Genomic DNA, 21,209 nt, shown 5'->3' with positions numbered 1-21,209 from the left:
GGCAGATATTCCTTTTGTTTATATTATTTTTAATTGTTTGTAATAAGTAAAATAATTATTTTGTCTATTTGATCATTAATTGAAATATATATTATAGAAAAAAAAAACCAAAAAAAAACCCATCTATTATGTATTAGATTAGAACACAGTAAGATAAGTGTTTTAAAGTTCCTTATTTTCATTCGTCATTATTTTTTTCGGAATTACTGTTTAGCAATTTTTATGACTAGTAATTTTGTTTTTTACTGCTTATTTTATATTACCGTGTTTCTCCTAATATTTCAGTTTATTTCTGATGTGAGACTTGATTATCGGATCACTTGTTTACTCTCAATCTTCAAAAGAGAGTTTGATGAAAATAACGCCCTTAGAGATACACAGGGTAATCACATGATCTGTCATGTGACTTTGAATGATGATCACATGATCACTTCAGAAGTCATATGACTGGAATTTGATACTATCTTCTATCTATAAACAAAATGCCACCTTAGCACCCAAATTGAATGGTAAAAAAAATCTTAATGATTATTTTAAAATATAATATTTTTTAATGGACCTTTTTGTAAGAGAAACATCAACAACAAAATGTGCACAAAGTGACTGTACCAAACTTTGTTTTTGTACTCAAATTATTTTGAGGAACACTAGTAAAGCTTTTTTCCCTTTTTTTGGTGTGTTAAAAACAATGGCATTTTGTTTTTCGACTATGATCAAATTGAAAAAGATTTTGCTAGTGTCAGATTTTTTTTTCTCAAATGATTTGATTGTTTAAAAGACAAAATTTCATCAAAAATTAGATATTGAGAAAATACATCAAACCTATTGAGATTGTAAGACCATCATTTTAGCCTGCCATCAGCAAAATCTCTTTCAATTTGAAAGAAAAGATGTTTTATATCCTCATTCTAAAGTATATCATTCTCTTGACAACATTTCAGTTCATCATGTCTGTTCGAATGGATTTTCGCATTTCGGTGATATTGAGTCTATTAAAGGCTCAACTTGGTCGCTATGGAAACCTTTCTAGTGAGATCTGTACACTTGTCTGTCATACATGTAATTAGCAGTCTCAAATGGAATGGGAAGTTCATACTTCATTGAAACACTGCATAAATTGCTATGAAAAAAATCTTAAAAAACATGGCAAAAAAGGAAGACATTTTATGAGGTTATATTATGATATAGTTTTCTTTAATCCTTTTATCAATTTAATACCATATACATGTATTTTGAAAATGCATCTTTCTTAAAATATTATCAGAACAAAATTGGCAATTTGGCAATTTAATCATGATCATTTTCATTTTCTTTTATTAACTTTCATAAATAAATACATTCAGTATTATAAAATTGTATGTAACTATTCGCCCTGATAATTGATTCTGCTAATAGTTGTTGTGGTAGAGTTATCATTTTGCAACGAGGGGAAGGACTTTATTGGTTCATTTTTATGGTCAGCATTGAGTATCACCAGTTTTTGTGGATTTCATTTCATTGTGATTTTAGTCATCTTTTTGAATTGGCATCGGTGTTGTAAATTTGGCGCTGCGCATATTTGTGTTTAAGAACTTCACCAAAGATTGCTTGTATTTGAGATCATTACAAGAGCATTATTACTGTATTTTTCATGATAGAAAATGACATAATATTAGATTAAATTATTTGACCTATTTTCTGGTTTATGGTATAAAGATTGGTATGTTATGGAAAATGCATGTTATTATATTTGATTTTTTTGTACAACACTCATTCATTGACCAAGACTCGATTATGAATGCACATAATCATAACATTATGTTGATATGTAAATACAGGAGTTGCAATTAAAATCACCCCTTCCCCCCCCCCCCTCCCCCCAAAAAAAAGGAAAAAAAGAAATAACTTCAGGAAAAGTTATACATTTGGCCTTTATAACTTTTTCGCTTCGAGTTTTATGAACAATTGTATTAAATTGCAACGAATGTAACAATATTTTTATTGCATGACACATTCGTCGCCAAGAATGAAGTTTCATTTATTGATTGTTTTTTTTCTTACTCTATATAAAAAAGTCAAAATTTCAAGTGTAATACAAGAAATTATGGTTATAGTTGTTTTTCACTCACAACAAGTAAATAAATGTGATAAGTTTTTTTAATATGCAGTATCATGGTTAATTGTTGTACAGCACTGAATTATGCACAATTTTGTTTCTTTTTGGATACCTTTTGTTTTCTTTTTGTCATTTTATCGGTCATTCTATATTTGGGTATAGATTTGCCATTCAGTCATCCTTATTTTCATTGGTACAGTTATAAAAATAGAAAAAAAAGATAACGATATGTTAAAAAGTAAAATGTGTGGTGTTTATTTAGATATGAAAATATTTAAGTTGATTTTTCAGTTACCATAGTCATTGAAATTCTCTTGAACAAACCCAAACATTATACGATAATTAAATGATTATTTTATGAACAAGCCTTAATATATATATAAACGTAGAACAAAACCCCCAAAATTGCGCCAATTTCAATCAATGTTACTGTACAATTTCAGGCCTAGACCTTGAAAGCATAGGTCAACAAGCTGAGGATATATTTGGTGGGAGGTACTTGCTGTTTATCATACTGATATACATGTAGATTTTTTAGCTCATCTGAATAAAGTTTTAGGTATTGGGATAGAATTGCCTTTGTCTTTGACCTGTAGGAATTATAACCTTGACCATAACTCAAAAACCATTCAAGATATGTATTCAAATGAAACTTGGTATTATAGATGTTGCCAGAGACAACATACACTTGTTTAGGTAGACTCATAACTTTTGCTTTAAAAAATAAAGTAATTGCCCTTGTTTGACTGAAAAAAACACCAGACAAGATAGTATTGGCAATGTATGTATGTATGTATGTATTATTCCTAACAGAAATACCTAACCTTTGTGTGCAAGCGACAGTGCTGGTTTTATTGAAGTTTATCCCAATAAAATAAATACTGGTGTTTACCATGTTCAGAAATGCTTGAATCAACTACAGTGTTGAAACAGACTTGGATGATAAAGGAGGAAAAATAATTGTAGAACCTGGTCACACACAACTAAGCAACACCATTATAACATACTTGATGTAGATAGTTTCATGTTATGCATGAAGTCATTGTTAATACTTTCAGTGCTGAGACCGCAGAACTAGACTTAGATGATGAAGGAGGGAAGATGTTTCTGAGGGTGTTACTGAATCTTGTCATGCACAACTACCCCACCCTCGTGTCTGGTGCCCTGCAGCTGTTGTTTCGACACTTTAGTCAGAGACAAGAGGTCCTCCAGGCCTTTAAACAGGTGTGGAAATGTTGAGTTTTGATTAAGGATAATTTTTGAATATTGGGTAATAAAAGGGTTTGGTAAAAATTGAATTTCTTTTGTTTTAAAAGTATTTATATATATATATTTTTTTCTTGTTAAAATTCTGTTATGTAACACATTGTTACATTTGAAAAAACTTTGTTATTCTATTTGGATAAATCCGTTACTATTGTTAACTTTATTTATTTATATGTGTAATGGTAATGGCAACATATTATGACAAATGATTCAAGTAAAACGCAGTAAAGAAAACTTGCAAGTAGAAAAGTTTTGCTTACCAGCGGCATATTTTTACCCATGTTTGTAAAATACCTCATTTAAATGTATCAGGTTCAGCTACTGGTGACGGACAGCGATGTCGAGAACTACAAGCAGATCAAGGCAGATCTAGATGAGTTACGTAACCTTGTTGAGAAGTCCGAACTCTGGGTGTACAAGGAGAAGAAGAGTGATAAATCGCAGAAGAAGAAAAAGTCAGGTTCCACGGCTGAGGTATGTGTTGATAATGTGTGAACTCCTTTTCGTTGATTGCTGATATCACAGTAGAAACACTTTTCATTTCAACAAATTATTGTAGAGCTAGGATTTACTGCAGAACAGCAACTGATTGAACTAATTATTGTAGAGCAAAGATTTACTGCTGAACACCAACTGAAAGAATTAATTATTGTAGAGCTAAGATTTACTGCTGAACAACGACTGAAAGAACTAATTATTGTAGAGCTAAGATTTACTGCTGAACAGCAACTGAAAGAACTTATTATTGTAGAGCTAAGATTTACTGCTGAACAGCAACTGAAAGAATTAATTATTGTAGAGCTAAGATTTACTGCTGAACAACAACTGAAAGAACTAATTATTGTAGAGCTAAGATTTACTGCTGAACAGCAACTGAAAGAATTAATTATTGTAGAGCTAAGATTTACTGCTGAACAGCAACTGAAAGAATTAATTATTGTAGAGCTAAGATTTACTGCTGAACAGCAACTGAAAGAACTAATTATTGTAGAGCTAAGATTTACTGCTGAACAGCAACTGAAAGAACTAATTATTGTAGAGCTAAGATTTACTGCTGAACAGCAACTGAAAGAACTAATTATTGTAGAGCTAAGATTTACTGCTGAACAGCAACTGAAAGAATTAATTATTGTAGAGCTAAGATTTACTGCTGAACAGCAACTGAAAGAACTAATTATTGTAGAGCTAAGATTTACTGCTGAACAGCAACTGAAAGAACTAATTATTGTAGAGCTAAGATTTACTGCTGAACAGCAACTGAAAGAATTAATTATTGTAGAGCTAAGATTTACTGCTGAACAGCAACTGAAAGAATTAATTATTGTAGAGCTAAGATTTACTGCTGAACAACAACTGAAAGAATTAATTATTGTAGAGCTAAGATTTACTGCTGAACACCAACTGAAAGAATTAATTATTGTAGAGCTAAGATTTACTGCTGAACAGCAACTGAAAGAACTAATTATTGTAGAGCTAAGATTTACTGCTGAACACCAACTGAAAGAATTAATTATTGTAGAGCTAAGATTTACTGCTGAACAACAACTGAAAGAACTAATTATTGTAGAGCTAAGATTTACTGCTGAACAACAACTGAAAGAACTAATTATTGTAGAGCTAAGATTTACTGCTGAACACCAACTGAAAGAATTAATTATTGTAGAGCTAAGATTTACTGCTGAACAACAACTGAAAGAACTAATTATTGTAGAGCTAAGATTTACTGCTGAACACCAACTGAAAGAATTAATTATTGTAGAGCTAAGATTTACTGCTGAACAACAACTGAAAGAACTAATTATTGTAGAGCTAAGATTTACTGCCGAACACCAACTGAAAGAATTAATTATTGTAGAGCTAAGATTTACTGCTGAACACCAACTGAAAGAACTAATTATTGTAGAGCTAAGATTTACTGCTGAACAACAACTGAAAGAACTAATTATTGTAGAGCTAAGATTTACTGCTGAACAGCAACTGAAAGAATTAATTATTGTAGAGCTAAGATTTACTGCTGAACAGCAACTGAAATAATTAATTATTGTAGAGCTAAGATTTACTGCTTTTCAGCAACTGAAAGAACTAATTATTGTAGAGCTAAGATTTACTGCTGAACACCAACTGAAAGAATTAATTATTGTAGAGCTAAGGTTTACTGCTTTTCAGCAACTGAAAGAACTAATTATTGTAGAGCTAAGATTTACTGCGGAACACCAACTGAAAGAATTAATTATTGTAGAGCTAAGATTTACTGCTGAACAACAACTGAAAGAATTAATTATTGTAGAGCTAAGGTTTACTGCTTTTCAGCAACTGAAAGAACTAATTATTGTAGAGCTAAGATTTACTGCTGAACAGCAACTGAAATAATTAATTATTGTAGAGCTAAGGTTTACTGCTGAACAGCAACTGAAAGAATTAATTATTGTAGAGCTAAGGTTTACTGCTGAACAACAACTGAAAGAACTAATTATTGTAGAGCTAAGATTTACTGCTGAACAGCAACTGAAAGAACTAATTATTGTAGAGCTAAGATTTACTGCTGAACAGCAACTGAAAGAACTAATTATTGTAGAGCTAAGATTTACTGCTGAACAACAACTGAAAGAACTAATTATTGTAGAGCTAAGATTTACTGCTGAACAGCAACTGAAAGAATTAATTATTGTAGAGCTAAGATTTACTGCTGAACAGCAACTGAAAGAATTAATTATTGTAGAGCTAAGGTTTACTGCTGAACAGCAACTGAAAGAACTAATTATTGTAGAGCTAAGATTTACTGCTGAACAACAACTGAAAGAACTAATTATTGTAGAGCTAAGATTTACTGCTGAACAACAACTGAAAGAATTAATTATTGTAGAGCTAAGATTTACTGCTGAACAGCAACTGAAAGAACTAATTATTGTAGAGCTAAGATTTACTGCTGAACAACAACTGAAAGAACTAATTATTGTAGAGCTAAGGTTTACTGCTGAACACCAACTGAAAGAACTAATTATTGTAGAGCTAAGATTTACTGCTGAACAACAACTGAAAGAACTAATTATTGTAGAGCTAAGATTTACTGCTGAACAACAACTGAAAGAATTAATTATTGTAGAGCTAAGATTTACTGCTGAACAGCAACTGAAAGAACTAATTATTGTAGAGCTAAGATTTACTGCTGAACAACAACTGAAAGAACTAATTATTGTAGAGCTAAGATTTACTGCTGAACAACAACTGAAAGAATTAATTATTGTAGAGCTAAGATTTACTGCTGAACAGCAACTGAAAGAACTAATTATTGTAGAGCTAAGATTTACTGCTGAACAACAACTGAAAGAACTAATTATTGTAGAGCTAAGGTTTACTGCTTTTCAGCAACTGAAAGAATTTATTATTGGAGAGCTAAGATTAACTGCTGAACAGCAACCGAAAGAGCTTTGACCATTGACAACAACTGAATACTACCCAGAAATTTTATTAATTTATCAGGTACCCATTGGTGGAATGTCAGCTTACAGAGTAGTTGAACCTTTGTTTTGACTCAGGATTCACAAGTTCATGAAGTTCATGTTTCTACCTTGATTATGTATTGCCTAGGGCGTTCAATGCCATTATGTTTTATATATTTGTAGGTAACCAAATGTAGATTTTGACTGTGTTCAGTGTTGTTAAGAAAAGAGAGTATAAACATGAGGTATTTTAACTCTTTGTTACAGTCCAAAGGGCTCGCAGCAGAGAAAGGTTCCCCCATTGACCTTGACCTTGGACCGCCAATAAAGGGTGAGGCAGCCCACAACTACAGGACAATCAAGAAGGTAACATAAATTGTGACTTTCAACATGAAGCTTCATACATAATGGGCCCATCTTATCAATACATGTATCCTACGATCAATTTTTCAAATTAATATTTCTGAGGAGTTATAATATTTATTTCGCAACTTAAAACTTGATTTGCCAGTTTAAGAAATGTTTATTAGCCAGTAACTTTGACTTCATTATCAAAACTTTTAATTTAGTTTGTGGCACTCTCTTCACATTTACTGAAATTTTCATACACCAAAACAAAATTATTCTAGTTGACAAGATGACTGGGTATTGTTTCTATTTTATGACTGAAGTTTCTACTGAATAAGATATTGTGACAAATAAAGTTTAAAGATGGAATTGAGAACATGAGATATGTTAAGAGAATAAATGTAAGGAAAAGTTTGAAAGCAATATTATTAACACTCAATATGCAGTAAAAGAAATTGACATCCATCCTTTATTTAGATAGTACTGGGTCCATATTTACTTACATGTTGAGGCAGAGTTTGAAACTTATGACACAAAACTGCATATCTTCATTTTATTGTACAATCGAGCAATAATGGTAAAACTGGCCATATATGTTGCAAATTCAACATTTAACAGTCATTTACACATATTATGTCAAAACCCAATACATTTATGATAATTTATAACATTTATAAATTCCCATTTCTGAGTCTGAGTCTCAGATTCACAGGGAAGACATCTCGTGAAGACATACCGGTAGGTCTTGAAAACTATTCTTTAATACTTGTTAGCTAAACAAATTAAATGTTAAGAATAATGATATTGCAGATCCTGACACGCTTGACGCGCTTGTGTGTTGAACCAGGGAAGATGGAGGCCAAGAAACATGAACAAAGGCTATTGAGGAATATGAGTGCTTATTCTGTCGTACTCGAACTCCTACAGATACCATATGATAAGGTAATTCATTTGACGCTAAATTCAATTACGACAAACTTCGTTAAAAATTATTTTTCTTACAGATGGACCCTTTCCACAACTTTTTTATTTTTTGGCTTAGAATGAGCCATTTTTTGGGAAAATGTCTGAGAACCAGTGATAAAACACTGTTGACAAAGGATTAGATCGCAGTTCTTCATATTTACTTTTGAAAATGGATGTTTTTTACGAAAAAAAATTGTCAACAATACTACACATGTATACATCTCTGAGGAAGTGGGCACACTTAAGTCGGCAATATGTAAGAAAAACACTATTAAGGGGTGAGAGCGGTCTTGTTGTATAGGTGTTGGCCTCTCACCCAAGAGGTAGTGGGTTTGATCCCCACTAGGGTGAGAGTGGTCTTGTGGTATAGGTGCCGACCTCTCACCCAAGATGTTGTGGGTTTGATCCCAACTAGGGTTATTTCTCATGGCCTCTCAAAATGGACACCATGATAGTACTGGTTTCTAACTACATAGTCTTAACCTTTTCCGAATGAGGGAAGTGTTTTGTGTAAACAAAATGTTTGCCTGTGTATTTCAGCACTCTGATGTCCGCATGATGGAGTTGATGAAACTAGCCCATGAGTTTCTGCAGGCATTCTGTATGGAAAACCAGCAAAACCAGGGACTTCTGCACCAGAGTCTTGACCTCTTCCTAACTGCAGGGGTAGGTGTTTATGTTGATTTATTGTAAGCATGACCTTTTTCTTACAGCTGGGGTATTGTAAGCATTACAAGTCCTCTGTGATGATGTTTACTAGTTTTCAGCATTGCATTAAACTTTGAGCATAGAGCAATATAGTTTTTGTTGTGTTGCCTGAAAAGAAGACATATAGGGGTTACTTTTGTCGGCGGCAGCGGTTGCGGCGGCGCCGGCGGCGTCCGTGTCCCATTTTCGCTTGTCCGTGGTATATCTCCTAAACTATTAGTGGTATCAACTTGAAACTTCATATGTACATAGATCTAATTGAGGGCAAGTGCAGTGCACAAGAACTGTTACTCTTGCTTCCATATTTTTAGAGTTTTGCCCTTTGTTATTTTTCATGCTTAAAGTTTTGTCCGGGGCATATCTTGTAGAATATAAGAGGTATCAACTTGAAACTTCATAGCTAGATATATCTCATTGAGGGCAAGTGCAGTGCACAATAACAGTAACTCTTGCTTTCTTAGTTTTAAAATTATTGCCCTTTGTTAATTTTCATGCTTAAAGTTTTGTCCGGGGCATATCTTGAAGAATATAAGAGGTATCAACTTGAAACTTCATAGCTAGACAGATCTCATTGAGGGCAAGTGCAGTGCACAATAACAGTAACTCTTGCTTTCTTAGTTTTAAAGTTATTGCCCTTTGTTAATTTTCATGCTTAAAGTTTTGTCCGGGGCATATCTTGAAGAATATAAGAGGTATCAACTTGAAACTTCATAGCTAGATATATCTCATTGAGGGCAAGTGCAGTGCACAATAACAGTAACTCTTGCTTTCTTAGTTTTAAAGTTATTGCCCTTTGTTAATTTTCATGCTTAAAGTTTTGTCCGGGGCATATCTTGAAGAATATAAGAGGTATCAACTTGAAACTTCATAGCTAGATAGATCTCATTGAGGGCAAGTGCAGTGCACAAGAACCGTTACTCTTGCTGCCATATTTTTAGAGTTATTGCCCTTTGTTAATTTTCCTGCTTAGGTTTTGTCCGGGGCATATCTCGTAAACTATAGGAGGTTTCAACCTGAAACTTATTCCGTAGGTATATCTGATTGAGGGTTCAAATGCCACCTACACTTGAAAGTTAAATGGCAACATCATTGTCTATAAATGAATAAAATGCCAATCTAACAGCTATAATGTCGACAGTAAATAATTCGTCAGGCGACACATCCGACTCGCGGAGTTCTAGTTTCAAATTAAAATCAGTTTATTCTCATATTCTTAAATATATACTTTAATTTACAGAAATCATTGTTACATATAGATTATAGAGCACTGTGCTATGTTAAGATGTGTCGTTATATTAAAGATGTCATACTTCTTTTAAATTCATGCTGCCTGACATTTAAAATACAACATTACTCTGTGGTGAATGACTTGGTATAATTATATTGTTATCTGCCTCTCGCCCAAGAGGTCTCAAGTTTGAGAACAACTATGGTCATGTTTTCGTGGCTTTTCAAAAACAGGAAACTAACCAAATTTACTGGAGTTGTCCCAGTAAGTTTAAAAATAGCTTCGGTACTCATAAACAGATATGATTTAAACTTGGAAACCATTATACGCTATTTTCAACACAGATGAGACAGCAACATAATTGTTGCTTTATTATTTTGATCAGGTAAAATTATTTATTATTGGCCTTCTACTAGCTCGCGTTGACAATTTTAGGCTTGTTTTGAGAAAACAGTGTATTTGCCGATTTTGGGACCATCTGGTGTCAAGCCCCTTTAAAGCTACCTTCATAACCCAGCTAATATAAAATAGTATAAAGCAACCTTTCATTACAGCTATTGGAGACCCAAACCTGCACAGCAATTTTCAAGGACAATGTGGGGTTAGCAAACGAGATCACTGACAATGTGATCCAGCATTTTGTCCGAGCCATTGAGACAAATGGACGCCACGTACAGTACCTGAAGTTTCTACAGACGGTTGTGAAGACAGGGGACCAGTATATTCGCAAAACACAGGATATGGTCATGGCTGAGGTTGGAATTACTCTTTGGATCGTTGTTTCTTTATTTAGCTCAATTTCATGATTCAGTAGTTTTCATTGGTCTAAATGTAAGGCGTTAATATGAGGGTGTTCATTGGACTATGACATCACCTTAGTGCAATAACTCATTAACTGAATGTAGAAAATGAAGCAGATATTGAGTTATTGCACTATGGTGATGATGAAATCAATTGTCCATTACACTGATTTGGGGCCTAAGTAAGGGTAAGGATATTTGTTGAATACAATCCGAGTAGAACATGTTTAAAGATGCTTTTTATGTTATCTGTGTAGCAAAGAAGACATATTTAATGGGATAATGGTCTGACTTCTCTCTCAGCCCTGTCACACTCTCATGCCTGCTCTCTAACTTGAGCATTTGTCGTTAAATTTTAAAGTAACTGGGTCAAAATGGTTATTGGTTAGCATGATATGGCGACTGAATTTGATTAACAGCCAGATTGCACTATTAACCTGAGAATTATAGCCCTTGAAATGACAAAATTTGACCAATTTCACAAATTTTATAAATTTTGAAATACTAGTTGTGAAAATTGTGTGAAATGGTAAGACAAATTAATTGAAAATAGTTAATTTGGCTGCTGTTGAATATGTAACAGGTATGAGAGGTTTTTATCTTCTAAAAAGGATAAAGTGTTGTTAAATAATCAGTGACTGTTGTTGTGTTTTCCTATTGTTTGAAATCAGAGAGATGGTATTTCTTTGTGTCACAATGATTAAGGGCTGTTCAAAATCTAATATAAATCCCCTTTTATTCCTCAGCTGGTGAATGTTGGTGAAGAAGTACTACTATTCTACAATGATCGAGGGTCGTTCCAAAACCTTGTGTCGAAGATGCAGTCAGAGGAGATGCGAAATGATGAAAACAGTGTGCTCAACTACCACATCAATCTTGTCCAGCTACTTGCCCTGTGTACAGAAGGGAAGAATGTGTACACTGAGATTAAATGTCACTCCCTCCTGCCTCTGGATGATATCGTGAGGGTTGTTACACACAATGATTGTATCCCTGAGGTGAGTGGTGTTTAAACAGGTTTTGACAAAAGCATAAAAAGCTGACAGTGTCTAATTTAAGCAAATTAACTGAACTATAACTGAATGTTTCAGAATAAATAAAAAATACTCTCCGCATAAAAGTCATGTCAGACAATCATAAAAAAGTAAACAAAAATCATAATGTATTAGTTACATAAAAGCCAAGAATATATATCTGTTTCATGAATAAAGAAACAGAACACTGCATATCTAAATAATACTTTTTACCAAACTATTTTCTAAACCTCTACCCTCTTTACCTGATTATTTAATGAACGCCCCTCCTTCAGGTGAAAACAGCGTACATCAACTTCCTGAACCACTGCTACATCGATACAGAGGTAGAGATGAAGGAAATCTACGCCAACAACCACATGTGGACACTGTTTGACAACTTCCTCCTAGATATGGCCATTGTAAGTACCTTTCTAAATAATCGTCTTGCACTTGTTAACAGGGATGCCAATTTTCCTCTTATCAGCTGATTTCCTTTTTTTATCCAGAAAACTTCAAAAATTAAAATTGTTGCCATTTATCTGATCGATTTTTTGTATATAGTGTGATAGGGATATAGAGGATCTGACATGAGTTGTCATTTAATACCAATTTTTATTAAAAGAGTTCAGGAAAACTGTTAGTTAGCGAGCCTTTGGCGAGCTTACTAACAGTTTTCCTGGACGAGTTTAATAAAAATTGGTATTAAATGACAACGAGTGTCAGATTCTTTTTATCACATGCTTTTTCCGGTATAAAATGGCAAACAAAACCCTACCTGTTTCACCTGCGAGGCTTATGAGTCGAATATCACCAAGTGTTGTCATTTCCGCGCTACATGCATTGCAGGAATGTAGTACCAGGATTTATTTAAAACAGCATATATACCCGATCGTTTTAATTCTGTTTATTTAAGAATGCATTCTCAGATGATATCCAGTAAAAATCACACTGTAAACACTTTAATTTTAACGAAATCTTTCTTTCTGTTATACCGGAAGTGAACATAAACATCATGACGTCATCTAGTAGATGTGACGTCATAATGTTTATGTTCATTTTCGGTTAAAATAAACTAAATTTTGGATGCTTTTAAATTTGCTTTTTCAAGATATCAAGACGACATACTTTGTTATCCTCTTAATATTTAGAAAGAAATTCAACTACTCTAGCAAAACAATTATTTATTATAGAAATAAAATAAGAATTGAAGGTTTGGTATACAGGAATATTACCAATTAGCAGTGACTTTTTGCCAATTAACTTTTTATATAAATGCGGAGCGATATATTTTCTGACCAATAGAAGAAGAGCAATGTTATATTACACATGTGTAATATAAAAAAATACGTGATGGTTATATTAAACCGGAAACAAGGTGTAGCATGTGATAAACACCTATTTCTTACTACTTTCCTCTTTTTTTACAAATTTGGGTTGGCCTCCCTGAGTGAGCGAAGGGGTCGGTACCGTCAAGTTTTATTCTCGACTTAACTAAAACAAGTAGTCATTATCACTGTTGACAGAAATAGTGACACTTGCATAGTTGCACGAGTAGTTCATTTTTATTCTGGAAAGTTTATTTGTAATGTTATGTAAAAATGAGTATTACGGTACTTCCAAACATTTTATAAAGTTACTTTATGAGTACTCTCTTAAAAGCATGAGTTGAGTTCATTTGTTTCGAGTAATTGACAAACCAGGATGGAAGTTGAAAAAATGTCATTTATTCACATTAAATGACGTATATCGTTACAAACGAACAATATACATGGCCGAAACAAAGTTGGAGGTAAATAAAACGCCATTAGAAACAATAATAGGATGGAAGCCTACAAACAACTATAATAATTCATAAATATTTTATTTAATGTTTGTCTCATAATCTTGGATTTACTTAGCCAGCAAGCCCTGCACTGGTAAAATATCTTCCGGGCTTGCTCAAATTTTGAGTTTTATATAGCAGGGCTTGTTCAAAAATGTAATGCCCAGCAATAGTATGAGAATTCGGGCTTGTTCATACAAAAGTCTACTCCCGATGACTCTAGATAAAACTCAAATATTTAATCACAGAACTTTTTAAATTATTCCGAAAATAATTCAACATTGCAGGTATCGAATGCTCCCAATGACCGTCGCCATGCGGACATTGCCCTGGAGAACTATGTAACCATCACCGTGATGAACGTGATCTCCACCTTCTTCAACTCACCTTTCTCCGACCAGAGCACCACCATACAGGTGTGTTGAGAGTATTTTATTACACATCACATGTATGTCTTTAAAAGTTTTTTAAGTGCACAATATAGGTCATTGTCAAAAATTATAAAAAAAATAATTGCATTATTCTGTTCTACCCATTTGACGTTAATGATAAAAATATTACCGTTTATAAATTAGGTTTTCAATTAATAGATACATTGCCACAAATTCTCCAGTTAAAAAAGCCTCAAAATATCACTTATATTTTTTATGCCCCCTTTTGAAAAAAGTGGGGTATATTGTTTTGCACATGTCGGTCGGTCGGTCTGTCGGTCGGTCGGTCGGAATACCAAATGGTTTCCGATCAATAACTTGAGAACGCTTTGACCGAGGGACCTCATACTTGGTATGTGTATTGGTCATCACCAGCAGATGAACCCTATTGATTTTGAGGTCAGTGGGTCAAAGGTCAAGGTCAGTGTGACCTTTACATGAAAAACGGTTTCCGATCAATAACTTGAGAACGCTTTGACCCAGGAACCTCATACTTGGTAGGTGTATTGGTCATGACCAGCAGATGAACCCTATTGATTTTGAGGTCAGTGGGTCAAAGGTCAAGGTCAGTGTGACCTTAACATGAAAAACGGTTTCCGATCAATAACTTGAGAACGCTTTGACCCAGGGACCTCATACTAGGTAGGCTTATTGGTCATGACCAGCAGATGAACCCTATTGATTTTGAGGTCAGTGGGTCAAAGGTCAAGGTCAGTGTGACCTTTACATGAAAAACGGTTTCCGATCAATAACTTGAGAACGCTTTGACCCAGGAACCTCATACTTGGTATGTGTATTGCTCATCACCAGCAGATGAACCCTATTGATTTTGAGGTCAGTGGGTCAAAGGTCAAGGTCAGTGTGACCTTTACATGAAAAACGGTTTCCGATCAATAACTTGAGAACGCTTTTACATGAAAAACGGTTTCCGATCAATAACTTGAGAACGCTTTGACCCAGGAACCTCATACTTGGTAGGTGTATTGGTCATGACCAGCAGATGAACCCTATTGATTTTGAGGTCAGTGGGTCAAAGGTCAAGGTCAGTGTGACCTTAACATGAAAAACGGTTTCCGATCAATAACTTGAGAACGCTTTGACCCAGGGACCTCATACTAGGTAGGCTTATTGGTCATGACCAGCAGATGAACCCTATTGATTTTGAGGTCAGTGGGTCAAAGGTCAAGGTCAGTGTGACCTTTACATGAAAAACGGTTTCCGATCAATAACTTGAGAACGCTTTGACCCAGGAACCTCATACTTGGTAGGTGTATTGGTCATGACCAGCAGATGAACCCTATTGATTTTGAGGTCAAAGGTCAAGGTCAGTGTGACCTTAACATGAAAAACGGTTTCCGATCAATAACTTGAGAACGCTTTGACCCAGGGACCTCATACTAGGTAGGCTTATTGGTCATGACCAGCAGATGAACCCTATTGATTTTGAGGTCAGTGGGTCAAAGGTCAAGGTCAGTGTGACTGTAAGCTGAAAAAAGGTTTTCTGATTGTCCATATTTTATTTTCTTATATAGTAGACAGTAGAAATTTATATGTCACTAAATGCATGAGTTGAAGTATCAGTTTTCAGTGAACATCTAGTTTAATTATGCCCCCCTTCGAAGCAGAGGGGTTATATAATTGCTTTGCACATGTCGGTCGGTCTGTTGGAAGACCAAAGCTTGTCCGAGTGATAACTCAACAATTCCCGGACCTATGGTCATCAAACTTGACATGAAGATTAGGTATGACCAGTAGATGACCTGCCTCATATGCATCCAATGACAAATCAGCTGTCATTTCAGTCCATGCATATTTCATTCAATTGTCCAAATATTTCTGGCAACTTGGCGCTCAGGGGGCATAATGTTTGACAAACATCTCTTGTTTTATCTGTAATAAAATCTTATGCTTTATTTTTTTTTACCATTGAAGTCAAACAAATTTACATTATAATGCATTAAAAAAAAAGAAGAAGAGTTTTACATCTTTCAAGAGTTACCATTATTGTGCCCTTTTAGGGACAAAATATTACATCAATCATCTATTTGTTATCTTGAGGGAAAGACTTAGCATTCAAGCATGATGGCATCATAAGTAGTAGGCAACTCTGTTAACCTCACCATCAGCTTATTGCATCTGCCAATGTTTGTAAAGCTACAAAAAAAGTGTTTGGGGATGTATTCAATATTGGTCTTAATTGGATCTAAGAACGATGTAGCTAATCGGATTGGGTGATATAAATAGCTGATCAATACAGTGAATTAAGTCAATCATGTATGACCATAAGATTTGAGTCACATAATATTGAATACCACCCTGGCCTCTTCTACATGAACTTGGTGGTCAGGTTGATCCTCTTGTATTAATTTTTTATTTACATGTCCATCGTTTACTACCATTTACAAAACCAGGGCCAGTATTCAATATTGATCTTATCCCTATCCTTAGACGTCCCTCAGTGATAACATTCAGCCTATTGGTCACCTTAATTTACAGGCCAATCAAAACACTTAGTTTCTTATCTTAATTTTAATTCTAGTCTTAGTTGCTTACTGAATACGGCCCCAGTGGTTCATAAGTCAGGATTCGGAGGTTTTAACTTCAGACTATAGTACAGTTGTAAAGATTTTTTTTGCAAGGATGTTTGCATGTAAAAAGTATGTAGTACCTTAAAATGAATATATATGACTTTGTAAACAATTTGGAAAGGGTCTTAGCACCTTGACCCTGCTTTGGGCATAAATCCCTCATATGCTTCTGACTATTTTTCCGGAATGAAATTATCAGCTGTTAGAAACCGTTAATACTCTACTGTTTCAGTCCCGTCAGCCAATGTTTGTGAAGCTCCTGCAGGGGGCGTTCCGTCTTTCCAACAGAAACTGGGAGGGCAGCCAGAGTTTCCATGTCCAGGAGTGCATCAAGACTCTCTCAACCATAGGTATAAACTGCTCTTCTCACGCTTATTGTTTCTTCACTTTTAACATCTTGTGTAGTTTGTTATACTCGTTCTTTATGGTTTTATTACAACTTTTGAAATGAAGTAATCTTGTTGTAACTTAAGTTCTTAAGCAATACTACATTTGTAAATTTATTTTCATTGGTATTTTTTTTATTGTTGTCCTTATTTCATTATGTCTTTTGAAGTATTTGTTTTGTAGTAGTCTAGAAAATTTTCTGCAGCAATTGCAAAAATGCCTTAAAGCATGGGTGAATCAGCTACAAAAAGTACTAGATGCATTTTAATAGTTGCTGTGGGGATTTAAATGGCTGTTTTCATATTCACTCTTTTTCACTACTTCTGCCAAAGTATTTAAGTCACATGATTAGAACTTTGCTTCATTTTGAAATAATATTGCTTAGCATTTGTTATTGAAGTTTAAAAAAACAGGTTTTATCTACCATACTAAAATATATCCCTAAACACAGACCTGATTGTGGCTTTTGACTCTAACACACACGATCGTTCAGAAATTTGTTAAAGTTAACATCATTGTCGTTAACTGTTAAAGTCTCGCGTATGATAAAATAGCGGAAAAAAAAAGAAAATTGTCAAAAACTGACATAAACTTGGCATCGATGTGTACAATGCATTGAAACTTACTAACTGAAGTACCACATAGTTTAGCAGTTTTTTTTGTATTTTTCCATTAAAAAAGATTACTTGGTATGTCTACCAGGTAGAATTAATTCCTTATGCATGATTGGCTAGTCCGTATTATCACGTGATATTACCGAGGTAGGTGTATAGCTTAATTATGTCACCCTATTAGAATAAGCCTTTTTAGCGCAGTGAGTAAGACGAAGGACTACAATTTTGGCGACGCGGGTTCGAACCTGGTCTCCGACACAATTTTTTTTTTACATTTTGTTACATTTTTTTACAATTTTGATATCAAAGCGTAACATATTCTATTAGATAATTGTCCTGAGATTCATTACAGAAAAAAACTTTTTTTGATGCCAATCTGTGACACAGTCCCTTTAAAGATGAAATATGTTATGAATGATTGTTTATTTTAATAAAGCTGGCAAAGCTGAATCAATGTTCTCAAATTCTTTCAGAGGTCTGCAGATTACATCTAATAGATTATGTCCATTAAACTTCCAGTGTAGTAAATATTTAAAAAGTTAACAAGGATCCATTAGCAAGATTGCTTACTTTAACAAAGTTCTGAACGATCAGCCGAATATCTCTTACAATAATGGACTTATTACTTAATGCTTATATTTTATATTACAATTTGCAGTTTCACAGATTTGTGCCAACCCATGTGAGTGGGCAATGCAAGTGAAAAAAATATCCATTGCTAATTGTTAAACTTTTACCTTGATCATGGGCTAACATCAACTAAGTTTTTCTTGTATTTGGCTGCACCTTTGGCAGCTTTTAATGTGATGAAGCATTAAACCTGCAGTGTCAGTTCAAGTGTGTTTTGTTCTTTTTGTTTTTTTAGCTTGTTTGTTTTTGGGAGATAAAAATCAAGATATTATTGCCGCCTTGGTGTTGTTGTTTTTATCATGCAAACAAAGTCATCTTTATAATGGCCATTATCTTAGAAAACAATTGCTTACCAGATATTAATGTTAAATCACGCCTCCAACATAAATGACGTATCGCCATTGGTCTAGGACTGGTCACGCGGGGACCCCATATTTTTCCATATTTGGTCACCGAATTTATATCGTACCAAAATACCTATTTTCTGATTATGCTGAATATTCCGACGAACAAATGAAACATTTAAACATGTAAACAGGTTGTCAACATGATTAATACGCTACAGGGTTAGTAGGTGACCGGATATGGGATATACAGGGCGCATGAAACCATATTCAGGATCAAGCTTCGCTCTCACCCGATATGGTTTCCTTTGCCCCATATCTCCCATATCAGGTCACCTGCTAACACCGTAACTTATAATATTGGTATTCATTTTCACAATGTCAATATGGATAATGTGTAGCAATGACCCATCACTCTGGCTAAGGATCTTGCTGAGTAATGCCCCTTGAGTAACTGAGATAATGAAAATAGTGTCGGCACCCACTATCATTAATCTCTCCTTTCATGTTTTGTTTCCTGATTTTGTTTTGTTCAGAAATGGTTTTAACGTAAAGCTACATGACAGAGTTTTCTTTGATTAGAAAACTCTTCAAAGGCATGTGTAGGAATGGAATGAATATTATTGTGTTTTGTTGTGTGTATTTTGTTTTTCATTTTTTCATGATCGTTTGACATTTTTGTGTTTTTTATTCTTTGTATCTTGACAAATAATTTTTTATTTTGCTTTTGTTATTAGCACTTGGTATGGCAAAAGTAATATTTCAATATATAAACTTCTGTTTTCCATGCTGGGCTGTTGAACTGGTCTATGTATCTCTGATCAGTGAATGTCAATGTCTATAGTAAAGGCACCATGAATTCTGTTATGCCTTTTAATTTGAAACTTTCTTGTTACTAAAGCAAGACCATCCAGTTTATTTTGCCAATACTAAAGCAAGACCATCAGTAATTTTGCCATGACTTGTCTGATTCTTACCTTGTTTATTATGTTAGAACTTCTTAGTGAAATTTCAGCATGTATTTATGCATCTTGATGCATTGTAATGCATAATTATAATATGATGCATGTAAAGCAAAAGATTGCAATAGCACAAACAATTAGCTCAGTGTGATACATACTAAATTTATCCAAAAATATGCATCTTTTTTAGAATCTTACCTAGCTTTTTGCAAAAAAGATGCAAAAAAAACCTCTGCAGGTTTACAACAGAAAGTGCTTATTTAAGGTTTCAAAAGAAACGCAGTTTTTAAAACAAAGCTTTCAAAAAATGGAGCTGAAAGCAAGAAAAGCTTCATTAATGCAATGAATTCTCAAAAAAATGCACTTTTGTTTAAGCTGCTACAATGATTGAAACTATTTATATTGTTTAAAGCTGACTATAATAAGTAATGTTAATGAATTTGGTATTGGGCATTGAAAGAAGTCAAAGGGCTTTTTTAGTATTAATCACACTGTCATGCTACAAGGGCACTGTGTTGGATCATTAACAGGCTGTTAAATCTGTTATTGGCTCAATTAATGCATTTTTCCAACAAAATTTATGTAATTGTTTAATCTTTAATGCATCTTGCCTTATGATATTTTGATTGCCAAATCAAAAATGCAGAATGAAAGAAAATGTGCTGGTAACAATTTTTAATGCATCTTGCCTTATGATATCTAAATTGCCAAGTCAAAAACGTGGAACGAAAGAAGATGTGCCAATATACGTATATAGTAGTCTGTTGTAGGACTGACAGAGTGCCACTTTAACTGAATGATCATTTCTCGACTGTGCATGTACCTTCATGTATGTGTCACTATATTTCTTCAGCCATGCAAATTGATGGTGAGCCACCGCCACACTGTAAAGTTTAGTGTTTTATCTAGAGAGGTTGTGAAACGATACATGTGCGTGTACCTGTATGTGTAGACTACCTACCTTTTGAGTGTGACATCATCAATATATGTGTACAATGTACTAGTTGAAACCAGATACGAGTTGTCTTACTTGTGCAAATAACTCTACTTTGTTGATGCTTATAATGAAGGACCAAGTTATTATAAAATATATCACTCATCCAACATGAATAAAGCAACGCCATTGGTCCATTATTGGTCACATGGTGACTCCATTATTGGGTCCATATTGGGTCGCTTAATTATATTGAACCAAAGTGGCATCTATTTTCACCGATTCCAATGAATAATTGAAACATTTTCCATAAAATAATCAATATAAACGGGTTGTTAACGTGATATTTACATTACCAGGTTAGTACGTGACCCGATATTGGATATTTAGGCTTAAGCTTTGCTCTCAGCCAATATGGCTTCCATTGGCCCGTATATCCCGTATATCCCATATCGGATAACCTACTAACTTAGTAATTTTATAATGTTAATCGTAAAGAAAATGTTCCTTTGGAGCATTGTAGTGCAATTTCTTGATTACATGAAGTTTCACATACAGGTATACGTACAGGAAAGGTTTTGCAGTGTTTCTATTGTTCCAAAAACCAGACGTTCTGTTGTTTTGTTCGGT

The 21,209-nt window shown here is 34.1% G+C and overlaps 1 protein-coding gene across 6 annotated transcripts in view; it reads left to right on the top strand.

Annotated features, from left to right (window-relative positions):
• The window catches only part of LOC128218289 (inositol 1,4,5-trisphosphate receptor type 1-like), a 125,004-nt gene that overhangs the window by 37,635 nt on the left and 66,160 nt on the right, over positions 1 to 21,209 (top strand). For 4 of the 6 annotated variants that reach the window (XM_052925932.1, XM_052925930.1, XM_052925931.1 and 1 more), the window contains exons 22-34: positions 286 to 382; positions 2,539 to 2,590; positions 3,154 to 3,319; positions 3,674 to 3,835; positions 7,069 to 7,167; positions 7,960 to 8,091; positions 8,656 to 8,781; positions 10,606 to 10,806; positions 11,598 to 11,849; positions 12,161 to 12,286; positions 13,977 to 14,105; positions 16,941 to 17,058; positions 18,368 to 18,391. In XM_052925932.1, the coding sequence (XP_052781892.1) occupies positions 286 to 382; positions 2,539 to 2,590; positions 3,154 to 3,319; positions 3,674 to 3,835; positions 7,069 to 7,167; positions 7,960 to 8,091; positions 8,656 to 8,781; positions 10,606 to 10,806; positions 11,598 to 11,849; positions 12,161 to 12,286; positions 13,977 to 14,105; positions 16,941 to 17,058; positions 18,368 to 18,391 (1,684 nt within the window). The remainder of the gene's footprint in view (positions 1 to 285; positions 383 to 2,538; positions 2,591 to 3,153; positions 3,320 to 3,673; positions 3,836 to 7,068; positions 7,168 to 7,959; positions 8,092 to 8,655; positions 8,782 to 10,605; positions 10,807 to 11,597; positions 11,850 to 12,160; positions 12,287 to 13,976; positions 14,106 to 16,940; positions 17,059 to 18,367; positions 18,392 to 21,209) is intronic. The other 2 variants (XM_052925933.1, XM_052925929.1) reach the window with 1 other exon arrangement.

Source organism: Mya arenaria, chromosome 14 (genome assembly GCF_026914265.1).
Source record: "Mya arenaria isolate MELC-2E11 chromosome 14, ASM2691426v1".
Classification (NCBI taxonomy): domain Eukaryota; kingdom Metazoa; phylum Mollusca; class Bivalvia; order Myida; family Myidae; genus Mya; species Mya arenaria.
Note: the sequence above shows the minus strand (reverse complement) of the source record. Positions and strands in the feature narration are given on the sequence as shown.